Source organism: Psammomys obesus, unplaced genomic scaffold (genome assembly GCF_907164565.1).
Source record: "Psammomys obesus unplaced genomic scaffold, mPsaObe1.curated_primary_1811, whole genome shotgun sequence".
NCBI classification, from domain to species: domain Eukaryota; kingdom Metazoa; phylum Chordata; class Mammalia; order Rodentia; family Muridae; genus Psammomys; species Psammomys obesus.
In genome coordinates this window covers 12,559,387-12,573,510 of record NW_026593286.1, presented here as the reverse complement: position 1 = coordinate 12,573,510, position 14,124 = coordinate 12,559,387, and the positions used below count along the sequence as shown (strand labels likewise).

At 40.6% G+C, this 14,124-nt stretch overlaps 1 protein-coding gene across 1 annotated transcript in view; it reads right to left on the bottom strand.

The window, feature by feature from the left end:
* Positions 1 to 2,800: 2,800 nt before the first annotated feature.
* Positions 2,801 to 14,124, bottom strand: part of Ap1s3 (adaptor related protein complex 1 subunit sigma 3) — a 28,623-nt gene continuing 17,299 nt past the window's right edge. The window contains exons 4-5 of the mRNA XM_055616491.1: positions 9,857 to 9,994; positions 2,801 to 4,824 (exon numbers count right to left, since the gene is read on the bottom strand). Coding sequence (XP_055472466.1) covers positions 4,789 to 4,824; positions 9,857 to 9,994 — 174 coding nt within the window. The 3' untranslated portion in view covers positions 2,801 to 4,788. The remainder of the gene's footprint in view (positions 4,825 to 9,856; positions 9,995 to 14,124) is intronic.

Here is a 14,124-nt window from a genome sequence, read left to right as displayed (position 1 = left end):
CTAATAATAGGAAAATGTAATTTCACTAAGTCAATTCATTATAGAAGATAAATTCCCCAAAATGTGTTTAGTCCTACATAATTAAAAGTAATATCTATAGTTTAAGACCTTTATGGAAGTTTATTTAGCCAAAATTAATATTGAAAACATTGAAACTGCATTACTTGAAAATTTATCACACTTTCACTTCTCAGCTTCTTTGATTCCATTCTAATGAATGCAAATGATCTAACTTTTGCTTTGTTTTTTAAATGTTTTATTATTTGAGAATTTCACACAGCATATTTATCATACTCTTTTCCATGCCCCAACTCCTCCCTGATCTTCTCTCCTCTCAACCCACGTGGCTTTGAGAGACCCAAGAATTAAAAATTAGTTTTATGAGTTATTGGTTTAAAGTTTAAAGCACAAGCCTGAACAAAGGCCAGACAGGTGGTGACATGCCCAGCCACCTGTGTAGAGGAACCAAATTGATTGTTCTTAGTCAAGAGAGAGATGCTCTTAAAAGGACATTTAAACATTATCTGGTAACATTCCAAAACATACTAGAAAGCAAAACAGTGCACTCTTTTCCTGCCCACTAGAGATACAGTTGATAGCAAACCAGCCCAGATTGCCCCTCTCCCTTAGGACAGCCAAATAAGGGAAGCCAGACCGTTAATGGTTTGGGGGCCTTCCACAGCCAATCAGATCAAAATGCAACATCCCCTTTTGTGTTTCAACCAATAGACACTTGCCAGGCAGGAATTCCCCTGCTTTTGGCACACTGGGAGGGACTGGGATCTTTAAATCACTGACCTACCCTGAGCACGAGGCTCTCTGCTCTCAACCACTGTGTCCGTGATGATGTGAGCCAAACTCTACCTTGTAATAAAAAGATCCTCATGTGTTTTGCAACAGACTTGACTCCTGGTGGTCTCTTGGGGGTCTCATGATCTAGGTATAACAGCTTCCTGTTGTTTCTCTCTCTTAAAGAAAAAAGAGAGAGAAAGAAAAGAAAAAGGAGGAAAATATAAAATCCACTAAAAAGCATGGAGTCTGATTTGTTCTGGCCAACTATTCCTAAGTCTGGACTTAGGTTGATACATCCAGTGTCACTCCATTAAAGAAAATGATGGAGTCATACATGTATCTCAAATTAATTGATTGTTCTTAGTCAAGAGAGAGGTGCTCTTAAAGGAACATTTGAACATCATCTGGTAACGTTCCAAAACACAGTAGAAATCAAAACAGTGAATGAATACCCAGAACTGAAGTCATGATGGGAACTGCATGGTGCCATAGTCTGTAAGATTCAATAAGTATGTGAATACATTCATGGAGGACTTACCAAGAGTCCGTCTATAGGCCTGAACTCCATACCAAGTAGTACATCAAAATGTGACCCTAAGGTAGGTGGTGTATCGTGGGCCTATAACCTCAACAGTGGGGAGGCAGTGGGGGAGGAGGGTCCCAAGTGGGAGGCTAGCTTGGACTACACAGTGAGATCCTGTGTCAGAAAAAAAAATGATAATGAATGTGCTGGTTAGTTTTATGTCAACTTGACACAATCAAGAGTCGCCTAGGGAGCGAGAATCTCAGTTGAGAAATTTTCACCATCAAAATGGCCTGTGTACAAATCTGTAGGACGTTTTCTTGATTAATGACTGATGTGGGAGGGCCCAGCTCACTGTGTGTGATACCACCCTGGGCAGGCAGTCCTGGGTGGCATAAGCAAGCAAGCACTGGGGAGCAAGCCAGTAAGATGCATTCCTGCATGGTCTCTGCTTCAGTTCCTGCCTCCACTGTCTTCCCTTAAGTTCCTGCCCTGCCTTCCGTTCATGATGGACTATAAACCACAAGCTGAAAAAAATCCCTTTCTTCCCCAAGGTGCTTTTGGTTGTGCTGTTTCATCACAGCAATAGAAAATTAACTAAGTCAGGGAGGTGGGGGAGAAAGAAGAAGAAAAGGGGGAAGGAAGTAGAGGGAAGAAGGCATTGAGTGGAGATGGGAGGGGAGGAGAGAAAAGAGGGGGAAAGAAGGTGTGAGGAGGGAGAAAAGAGTGACAAAGGAAGAAAAGGAGACTGGCTGGGAGAGAGGAGAAAGAGGCAACTTTAATAAAGCCCTTGATACTATTAGGAGCTTCTGGCTTTAACTATGACAAAACAGTTTACTACTGTTCAATATCAGAGCACATTGTCTATGGGCAGTTTTACCAAGCCTTACAAGTCAAAAAGGAGCTGAAACAAAGTAATGGACATCCATTTACAAATTGTTGGAAACTTGTCACTGGGTCATTTACATAACCCAGAACATCTGAATGTATTGTATCAAAAAATGCTATATGGAACTATATGGAAAAATACACTAGCATTTATCGATGTAGCTACTAATGATATTTTATACATTTGATATTTTATAGGTTTGATAATAAGCATGTTGGAAGAATTATCAAGTTTGGAAGCATGGTAGATTTGCTGAAAGCCTTACTAGTATTTTAAGAGATCTGGGATGTGAAAACTCACTTACTTTATCACAAAAAAAGTCTTTACATTTGTTTATGAAAGTAATGAAAAACTGATTGCTTTCTCAACATCCAGTAGAGAAATTCTGTTATCACACTATGAAGGAATGCTGGACCGGAGGGGGAAAAGCAAAAGACATTCTCCTCCCAGACACTGCCACTTTTTGAGTTTCTCCTCATTGGCAAGTAGCAAGAAATCCTAAAGAGATTTTACCGGAAACTAATGTTGGAATTGCGAGAATAAAAAGATTATTTAAAAATATATATTACATATATAGTCATGAAAGTACACACAAGTTCATCATTAACACATTTTTAACTTTTTATTTGGAAGTTTTATATATATTCAGTATTATTTTTTTCTTTTACTTGGTACCTTCCTTAGAATCCTATAATAATAAAGAAAATATATGTACTGATTTTTCGCTAAAGCTCATGTAAGCTGGTCCCCAAATCCCTTGAATTTATTCCAGTGTGTCACATAAATATGATCACTTTCTATGAGTGAACTGACAGGAAGAATGTGTGCAAGCTAGACAGTGTAAAATATAGAATTATACAGAATATAAACAGTACATTTAATGAGGCTCAAAAAATACCTTTATCCACAAAAAAAAAAAAAGAAAAAAAAAGAAACTGGAAAACCTTTGAAGTTACAGAAAGTTCACGTTTACAAAAATATTTGAAAAACAAAAATTTTTAATCATTTTTTAAAAAAGTTAATGCACAAAACTGAAGACTATGAAATAAAGAGAAAAGACAAACATCAACCTGCCACCATAATGATATCGTTAACTTGAAGATACGTCAGCTATTAGAAGACCAGTTATTGCCTCATATACAAACTGAATTGCTGCCTTTAAGTAAATAGTTATATTAAGGAATGGGTCAGTTTGTCTGTCTGTTCTGCTTTGGTCTTGTCACCTTCCCTTAAAGAAGCCTGATAAGATGAACCAAAGATGACAAACAATGACATTCTCTAAGAGTCGGCCATATGAGATCACCACAGAATACAAAATCAAGCACTCTCGTCACAAGAAAATATAAGAGTCCTAAGCACTCTGATGGGAGCAACCCCAGACCTTGATACTTACACTGAGAATGAAGATTCAAAGCTCTAGACAGAGACACCAAGAACAAATGCTATAAGCGACTTCCTACTTCCTGTCTCAGTACACGCAGTCCCTGGCTATGCAGAACTTTTGTTTTGGAAGCATGAAGGTGACATGGTCACAATAATAGTCAGCAGAAGACATTTTCCTGAGAAAAAGGTGGAAAAAAAAAAAAGGGATAGAGTCCCCTCTTATGAAGGGTACAGAAATTCATGCCATAAGGAAGCCTGGTACATTCAGCTTACATTAAAAATATTTTAACATTTTTCACAAGGTGTGAGATATTTGAAAATAAAATATCCGTAAAAAGAATCACAAGGAATAACTGGAGCACGAGATGTAAAATAGTAGTAGAGATCACAATTACTGCTATATAAATATTGCTATAGCTCTTCCTCTCAGCATTTTGGTAAGGACAGGAGATGCTGTAACATGTTATCTTCAGATCTCTTGAAACCTTAATAAATACACAGTTTGTAGAAAACATAGCATTATTGAAATGTCCCTTATATTCAATTGAAAGTAAAGTTAAAACTTCAATCTAGCACCTTCTAAGACATTTAAGTCATTTATGAAGTCTATCCCGATTCCGAAAAAAAAAAAAAAGTTGAATTCAAGACATTAAAGTCATATACATTGTATCTGACCTGAAATTATAGTACTGTTGAAAAATATTAAAAAATGTCTAGCATCATGTATGAAATCTGAACTATTAACATCAACTTGAATTTATGTACACTTTAAAACATTTAGGAAAGGCATTCATTATATAAAATATACTTTACATTCAAAACTGGGTGTTATCACAAAGCAGTTTTTGGTCTACAGGTAGAAGATCAAATGGCAACAAAAAAAATCACTATATTGCAACTAATATTTGAAATTACCTTAAAAATACCACAAGGACTTAAAACACTGTAAGCAACTATTCAGTCTGCAGCAATTATTTGAAACAACTAGAGCCACGATGAGTAGCGACACACAGTAGAATACAGACGCGTAGCAACCACAAATACGTTATGCTAACAACCTTGAGTTTGGCTAGCTAACACAGAATCCCTTTAAGTTATCATTGGCATGGTGCCGCAGGGCTTGTGGCGCTTGGACGCAAGGAGTTGCTTGTCTGTAGGGTCACAACACGAAGCACTCAGAATCTTCAAGTAGACTGTACACTTAAAATGTGGGTTTGTTCATGTATTCTTCCATTGTCTGAAAGAGAACAATGACTTAGAGCAATATTCCCTTTAAGCAATGTGCTTCGGCAGACTATGATTTGTTTTTCATTGATTTTTTTTTTCTTTGCGATATTGAAAACAAATTTCAGAAAGCATATACAGATGTAAACCTTTACGTTCCACTGGAGGTGACTGCAAGTTTGAATATCCTTTATCTACATGTCCACATGGCTGTAAATATATCACTTTCAACAGAAGAGGCTAAGCTTGATGAGGAAGTGGATGTTTGAGAAGAAAGATGGTAATCCCAGCGCTCTGGGAGGCAGAGGCAGGCCCATCTCTGTGAGTTTGAGGCCAGCCTGGTTTACAAAGCTAGTCCAGGACAGCCAAGGCTACACAGGGAAGCACTGTCTCAATCCTCCCCCACACAAAAAAATATACATACATACATACATACATACATACATACATACATACATACATACATAAAATAAGAGAGAGAAGAAAGATGTTAATTCAACAACTGTGCAGACACCACCGTTGATGTAAGGTTCATGTGTCTAAAATGGTCATGAAGGCCACATGCAGGCATGTGTTTGCTAGAGGAGCCCAAGTAAATACACACATGTAACATAGGCATCGTTTCCTGTATTGTGCAGAACCTCTTCATTAAACCCACAGCCCAGTCAGAAGGGATAAACGTCTCGTAACTCTGAAAGATGTCGGCCATGCCTTTTGGAAGAGCATTTCTACAAACCTTCCAGACCCTCTTTACTTATCCAGTTTGCTAACAAGCCCCACAGTTAGTTTTCTGCCTTCATTTTATTTCTCCTAAGTGTTTGGGTTTGAGTCCGCAACTCATGGTAAGAAGTAGGATTCTATGGTAGTGTTGCAAACCTCCTCGTACTGAACAGGTATATATTTGTGAAAAAGCATGGCCCAGGTTACATAAATCAGAGAGCTCATGGGGGAGGGGAGCAGCAAGTTATCCTTAGACAACACCTTAAGTCACTGTGAGTCACTGACAAGTTGCTCAGCAATCAACACTTAAGTATCTACTCCAAAATGTATGCCACTTTGAACATCCCAGGAAAGGCTGATAGCATTGGCCAAAGGTTACTGGCCAACAAGATTGTTCTAGAGTATCGCAACTTGTGGGTCATGACCTCCACAGGGATCAAATTGCCAAATATCTTGCCTATCAGGTATTTACATTACAATTGAACCAAAATTACAGCTGTGAAGTAGCAACGAAATAATTTTATGGTTGGCGGGTCACCACAACATGAGGAACTGTATTAAAGGGTGGCAGCCTTAGGAGGAAGAGCAGAAATCAGGGTTTCTAAACTGTTTCCTCGGTCTCTTTAGAATTTCACTGTACCACTGATGGAGTTACGTGTGCTTAGGCATGCATACTTTCTCCAAATCTTGTCAGCCTCCTAACTGAGCGCTGAGAGACCTATACCCCAAGACATCTGCCCTGAATCTCCTCTTAAATGTTCCATCCTTATCTTTTAACTTGACTGAGGTGTCAACACTGGCAGCTTATCTGAGTTTTGTAGAGTTTATCCTCATTTTAAAAGATCCAAAACAAATTAAGTCTAACAGTGTATCATTAATATTAAAAAGAAGACAAAACAAAATATAGAATAGCATGTTCTATTTGTTTGATACTCTTACCTTATACGTGCTATGGCTATAAAGTCTTTGCATTTAAAATATGTTACTTTTGCAAATCTGACTAAGATGAATTGACTATATGGACACATTGTCCTGCCCTTTCTGCAACTTTGAAGAAGCACAAGACAGTCAAAAGTCATAAAGTGTTCACCTCACAGCCTCTAGGGTCTACCAGCTCTGGGTATCTGCCTTGCATTAATATGAGATGACTCAGGGGCTGAACTCTGCCCTACCTACCATGTCTGAGTCCTGCTATCACTCCAGGAGTGTGAAGAAATGATGAAAGAATTTGTTCTTTTCTTGAGCTTGCCACTAAAAAGGGTTGGAACCCACTTAAAACTGGCATGGTTTTAGGTCAAATTTAAGACAAATCTTTGTCTTCTCTTGCCTTTACGAGAATCGGGCTAGAATGGTAGCTTGGGGACCCATTTTAGATACTTTCACACCGTGGTGGTATGATTCTGCACCTCATACACAGTTCCTTTCTGCTGCATCGTGGGTTTGGTTTATGCTCTGAAGGATGAAAGTGTTGGGGCCCACCAACCAGTTGCTCACGCATCCACAGATATGTGAGATGGCCTCCTGCTTGAACTCCTTTGGACCTTCCCTTAACAAGCCATTGTCTGTGAGACCGTCCAATAATGGCTGCCCCCATCTGGTAATCTTGAGAATTACAATCTCTACTCCAGTCACATTGCTTTAACTTTATCTTAACACCCACACTGCTACCACTCCTTCCCATAGAAGTCATCCCCAGCCAATTAAACTTTCTGGATTATCAACATCTAACCTGAATACACTCAGATTAAGATTAATACAAAGATTAAGCTTTGAGCACCTGGAGCTTTGACACTATGATTCTTCTTACTAAATATTCGAAAATAACTTTTGCTTCCCTCCCCTGCCCCAAGCAACCTTTAGTAGGCGTATTTTAGGGCGAAGTCTTAAGAGCTACTTCAGGATGTTTAGTTGTTCTAGAGCAGTGGTTCTCAACTGTAGGTCACAACCCATTTGGGGGTCACAGATCAGATATCCTGCAGATCAGATATTTCCATTACAATTCCGAACAGTAGCAAAATTACACTTACGAAGTAGCAACAAAATAATTTTATGGTTGAGGATCACCACAACATGAGGAACTGTATTAAAGGGTCACAGCATTAGGAGATTGAAAAACACTCTTCTAAAGGGAATACAATGTCATAAAGGCCTATGCCTCTACTAACCCCGGATATATACTTAGAACCTGCTTGTTCCTGACGGACAGGATAAAGGGGCAATCCTTCTCCTCTATGCAATCTTAACATTTTCTCCTTCACATTCTGAACCTTCTGAAGCAGACCAGACCTGCAAAGTCAACTTCTCAACAAGCCCCCACAAATGTTCGCTGTCACTGAAGGAGTACCAGAGCCCATGAGGACACTAGCAACACTTTTTCATTTGGCCGGCCCTGTTCATTAAAGAAGTGCCATTTAAAGACAGCCACAACCTTGCCTGCTCGTTGGGGAACAGGGTTTATTTAACACAGAGTCTCTGATGAAACCCATTCACACCGTCCACTCAATCACCAGGGACAAGAACCAACACATTAGTGCCTTATTGTGAAAGGGCTCACTTCCTGAAACGCCTGCTCCCAAGATTTAAATGAAGCTAGAAACACAGATTCACTGAAAGCTATTTCAAATCCTGCTTCTTGCAGCTGGGGGTTGGGAAGCGGAGGGACTTTGAAATAACCCAGGTGTGCCTTTGCTTCAATTCAGAAAGCTTTAATTACTGATGTGCCAAAGACCCTGTGGAAAATTTGCTTCTTCTTTTATAAGGAGCTTCCATCTTAAAGGTCAAGAGGAGAGTCTCAGGAATAACTCCCACTTCCTACTCCCTACTTCTCTACCCCCACATATTTTGTGGAATTTCCAGGCCATTGATTTTTTTTTTTTCGGTACCTCATAAAATCCCCTTCTTGTGGCATTTGGCATCAAGTAGGCTGAGAGACATGTAATGCGTTTCTCTTCAGGAGTCAGCACCTCTAACAGTGAAAGCACTGGCCTGACAGGCTCAGAGCTGCTTATGGGAACCCACCCTTATCTTTCTTTATTTCCACTCACCTGAGAATGGAGTCCCTCCATGGGCAGATGTAAGTAATCAGCTCATAGTACTGCCAAGACAGTTGCTGGGAAATCATGCCTAACGTCTTATTAACCTAACCCGTCTCTTATTTTCAAATAGCAGGGAGAATGGCTTTAGCACCAATTTTAAAAAGGTACTTTATAATTCTTGAAATCCTCTTGACTCTTGACCTGCTGTTATGAAAACAGGAAGATGGAAAGACCCACTGAGGCCAGGTGTGGTACATGCCTGTCATCTCAGCATTTGGGAAGTAGAGGCAGGAGGATCATCTGGAGTTTAAAGCTAGCCTGGGTTACATAGTGAAACTCTGTCTAAAACAAAAAAGAAAACAAAAAACAAAACAAAAACAGAAGAATGGAGGAGACAGGGGGAAAGAGATAGAAGGAAGGAAGAGCCACTGACATGGGGGGGTTAGAGCTGGGACGGGATTTAGGTACCCTAAAACATGCTTGCTCTAGGACTGGTCTGAGCTACCTCATTTTAGAAGTCAAGAGTCAGTGGAATACAGTGCTCGTTTTCGGTGGCCTTGTAGGGGCTAATGAAGATTACATTCCTCTCTTAGGTCTGATTCAAACCCGGGATGTTTCTTTAAAAAAAAAAAAAAAATCCCAGGGTATTTTATGAAACAATCAGAGTCAGGAGGAACGCCAAGCACAGGTTTCAGGAGCCATTTATACCCCTGCCATCCAGCCACCAGCGTTCCCCATGTATTCATGCAAACAAGAGCACACAGACCTAAGGCGTCCCCAAGAGAGGTAGGAAATTTCAATTAAAATGACAAATGCCATCTTCGATAACACAGCTCTAATATTCCCAGCAAATGAAATAACCACGTACTGCTGTTCTTCCTTCCCAGGGCAGAGATGTTTTAATGAAAGTCTTTTTATACATCTCGTAAAATTACATTTGCAAAGAATAGCAGCAAGAATTTCATCCATTTCAGAGGGTAAGATATTTTCAGACCCTGAAGCTCAGCCAAACAGGACATGCGAAGACTCAGGACCAAATTTCAAGGGTCCAAAGCTCGGCTTCATATTTACTAACTACGAAAATGAGCAGGACATTTCACCTCGACTGAAGCTCTATTCACTCACTATCAAACAGGCTCACACCTAGTTAGAACTGCTGAATGAATGAAGTAAGCTAATACATGTGAATTATTTGATGCAGAAGCTATGCCCGGAACGTGTGGGGCACAGTCCTCAGAGTGCAATAATATGTACTAGGACCACCCCCCACGCATAGAAAACCGCACTGACCTCCTGTAACATATCAGAGTCCTCAATGGCCTTGACTGCTGTCTTCTTGGATGTCTCCTGGATTTCCCCACCTATGATGAACTCATCAAGGATAAAATATGCCTTTTCAAAGTTAAAGATGATATCCAGCTCACAGACCTGGTAAGGAGAAAATTAAAAATAAACCTTGTGATAAATTTGCAGTAGTCGTCATGAAGGCATCCACCATGGTCTCCAGCTTTTCCAACTTTGCCATCTAAGGGATATCCCAACATAAAACACCTTGTGGCATTTTAAGGACAGAAAGATGGGAGGAGAGAACCCCAGACCTTTAATTAAAGTAGAGCCATGTCTTTAGATAATAAAGTTAATGGTAGTTTGAATAAGAAATATCCCCCCAGCCCCCATGGTCTCAACCATTTGGGCACTTGGTCACCAGCTGGTGGCATTTGGGGACTTTATAGAACCTTGGGGGTAGGGGAGTACAGAACTGCTAAAGGAAGCAGGTCAATTGTGGCAGGCTTGGAGGGTTTATAGCCCCATCCCTCTTCCAGTTCACACACTCCGTATCTCTGCTTCCTGTGTGTGGCTGAGATGTGATCTCTCCTTTTCTGGCCCCTGCCACCTGCTAGCACATCTCCCCTGCCATTGTGATCTTCTCCTCTGGAACCATAAGCCAAAATCAACTCTCCTCGATAAGTTACTTCGGGTCATACTATTTCATCACAGCAACAGGAGAGTAACTAAAGTAACAGAAAATACAAAACTCAGTGGGGAAGTGAGGCTTCTAGGTTCCTGTGTTCACAGACACAAGCAGACACTGGTCCCTGCTGCTTTTTAAGTACAAGGCCAGAGCCTCAGGTCTCCCGCACTTGGGTCTAAAGATCTTGGCTGTTAGGCTAGTGAGCTGCCAATTTTTAAATATATCAAACTCACCTGTTAAGGCTCCTAAACACTCTTCCTAAAAGGTCCTGCTCCTGGACTTCTGGGTCAGTAGGTTCAAAACCCAGACTCCCACATGATAGTTCCCACATGAAGCTTCTAGTAAGTGGAACTGCACACTAACCAGGATCAAAGACCGACAGAGACACTGACAGGTCTCAGTATGCAAGTGAAGCCAGAGGCAAAGCTATCGCCATACTCTAGATGCTTCAACCAGAGAATGCCTCCACACTGTTCTGCCTGCTCCACAACTCACTGAAAATTGCATCCTTTTGCAGCCACACCCTACCTGCCCAACTAAAGCTGCTCTCTTTAAACCGTCTAACCAAAAGTCCCCCACCCTCCCTCGCACCCACTTTGGTAGCATCAGACACCCTTGCCAATCTGTTTCTTGATTGACAAGATCTCTTCCTTGCTCCCTAGAGCTTGGCATTTAGTGCCTGTGGCCCTTCTCTGGCTGATTGATAATGGTGCCACAAATACAACACCATTGTGCATTGGCCCCGTGTCTTCATCTGTTGACTGCACTTGTCTACTTGGGCATCCTTCATTCCACATCACTGAGTCCCAAACTGATCTCGAGCATACGCTTTCTTCCTTTACTCCCTAATTTTGCCTAGTAGCTTCTTTCTTACTATTTCATCTAATTCATGCGAGAGCTCTCTTATCCACCCCCACCAATCACACTTCTTGTACTAGGCTAGTTTTACATCAACTTGACAAAAGCTAGGGTCATCAGAGAGGAAGGATACTCAACTGAGAAATGCCTCCTTAAGATTGGGCTGTAGGCAAGACTGTAGAGGAATTTATTAATCAGTGATTAATGGGGGAGGGCCCAGCCCATTGTGGGTGGGGCCATCCCTGGGCTGGTGGTCCTGGGCTGTATGAGAAAGCAGGCTGAGCACCCTATGAGGAGCAAGCCAGTGAGCAGCACTCCTCTATGGCCTCTGCATCAGCTGCTACTTCCAGGTCCCTGCCCTGCTTGAGTTCCTGTCCTGACTTCCTTTGATGATGAACTGTTATGTGGAAGCATAAGCCTAATAAGCCCTTTCCTCCCAAATCTTCTTTCGTCATAGTGTTTCATCACTGCCATAGTAACCCTAACTAAGATGCCTCTTCTTCCACTGATCCTGATCTGTTGCCTTAGTCACTAACTATTGATTCTACTGTCTAAATAAAGCCCTAGCTCCCCAACCTTCCACTTCACAGCTGCTCTGGCCTGCAACTCCTCCCACTGGGTTTACAGCAATGATCTTTCAGGTAATCTCTTTGTCCATTCAAGATCATAGTCAGTCACACTTTGCTAAAATATTGCTCTCGTTCCTCGTATGAGGTCTAGGTCTAGGTTTCAAGACAGAGTCTCCCACATGAAATAGAAGATCTCACCTTCAGCCAAGCCCTCCCTCTCTGCTTTCCTATGCCACAGGCACAAAAGCTACCAGCTCACCATTTTTTTTCATGCCCTTACCCTGGTACATGCCAGCAAGAATTGAACCAGTCCTTCAGATCCCTTTCTTTTATTCTCCTACTGACAAAAGCATATAAATTTCTGAGTTCGGAAAGAATTTTTGCAAATGCCTACCTAAGATAAACACAATGTAAAAACAAACAATAAAACCAGGCGTGGTGGCACACACCTTTAATCCCAGCAATCAGAAGGCACAGGCAGGTGGATCTCTGTGAGTTCAAGGCCAGCCTGTTTTACAAAGTGAGTTCTAGGACAGCAAGAGTTCAAAAACCAAAACAGACAAACAAACAAAAACCACAACAAAACAATAAATAATTCCAAGAAAAGCAAGGGATGGTAATACATGTTTAATAATAAATATAACTTCAAGGAGTCAAGAGACAGGCAAACTGAATCCATATTCATCAGGAAATTCAGTGAAAATATCCATTGCTAGTGATGGTATCAATAAGTACCTATATTCACTGTCAGTGGAATTTATAAATCTTATATGCCATTTTTGGTTAGCTGATCAAATTGTAGTGTCTGACAATTTTAAATGCAAAAATGTTTGCACCCACATCTGCTAGGATGGATCGGTTGGCAAAGGTACTTGCTGTAGATGCCTGACTATAACAGGGCCCCAGACATTTGCACAACTGACTCCATTCATGATGGAAGTACCATTCAGGCAATAAAACTCAGCATGTAGACAGCACCATCTACCAAAATGAAAACAATGACCTAGGCCATCACAGTCCATAGTTCTGGGAAAATGTTGCCTTTTGGCTTCTGCAGTTCCACTTCTGGCTAACTGTTCTTCTTAACTGAGGTATGTCAACCCAGAATATAGTATTTGTGCTTAGAAGCTCACCCTGAGAAAGGCTTGGTGCTACACTGGGATCCCAAACACCCAGTGTAGTTGCTGGCCATCTAATAAAGACTTTCTATTGGCTTAAATTTGTGTCCAAGCAGTCTTCTCTGGTAGATACCCCACAACAATGACAACCTTAGTTCCATGCCCACAGTCCATGTAAACATAAAAGGAACTCCAAAGTTGTCCTCTGACTTCCACATGTACAATGCACCTTGCGTGTACTGGTATTCATACAAATACATCACAGACACACACACACACACACACACACACACACACACACACACACACCATGCACATACACATAGCTAATAATAAATACTAATAATAATTACCCCAAAATAAATAATTTTTTAAATTCCTAGACCCAATAGTTCCATAAGAGGCTTAGCCCATGATATACTAAATCAATGTCAAATAAAACATAAGCAACAATAATTATCAGGGCCTTGTTTATAAGAATAATTAGGAATAATTCAAAGTCCTCTTATCGGGAACCATTTAAATAATGTATGCACATTTCTACAATAGCATAAGTACCGTATGTACCTATGTATAGTTTGGAAAGAATAAGGAAGTTTTATATGGAAAGATGTAGAAAAATCTCTCTCTAACAGGCTTGTAAGGAGAATAGTAAGCTACAGAAAATATGCATACTGCCATCCATTTGTTTAAGATTAAAAGATTATATGTTTAGAAGGGTATGAAAATACATTTTTAAAAATAATTTTGAACAATAAAACCAAACAGAATGAAATTACAGTAAGTTAGACACACACGTGCAAGAAAGTACCAGAAGAAATCAGTTACCAGTGCTCAGGAGAAGCAGAAGTCAGGAGTTACAGTAGCAACAGCAGAGAAGCCTCGGTGTTTAAGGCAGGTATAGACTAGAAATCCAAGACAGATAAGAGCCTCATTAAGAACGTCAGTAGAATCCTGCCGGGAAGTCCTGACAAACATTCCTACAAATTCACTAGGAACTTCCCATGGCCCACTCAGAGCACAGTCACCAATCCCCACACC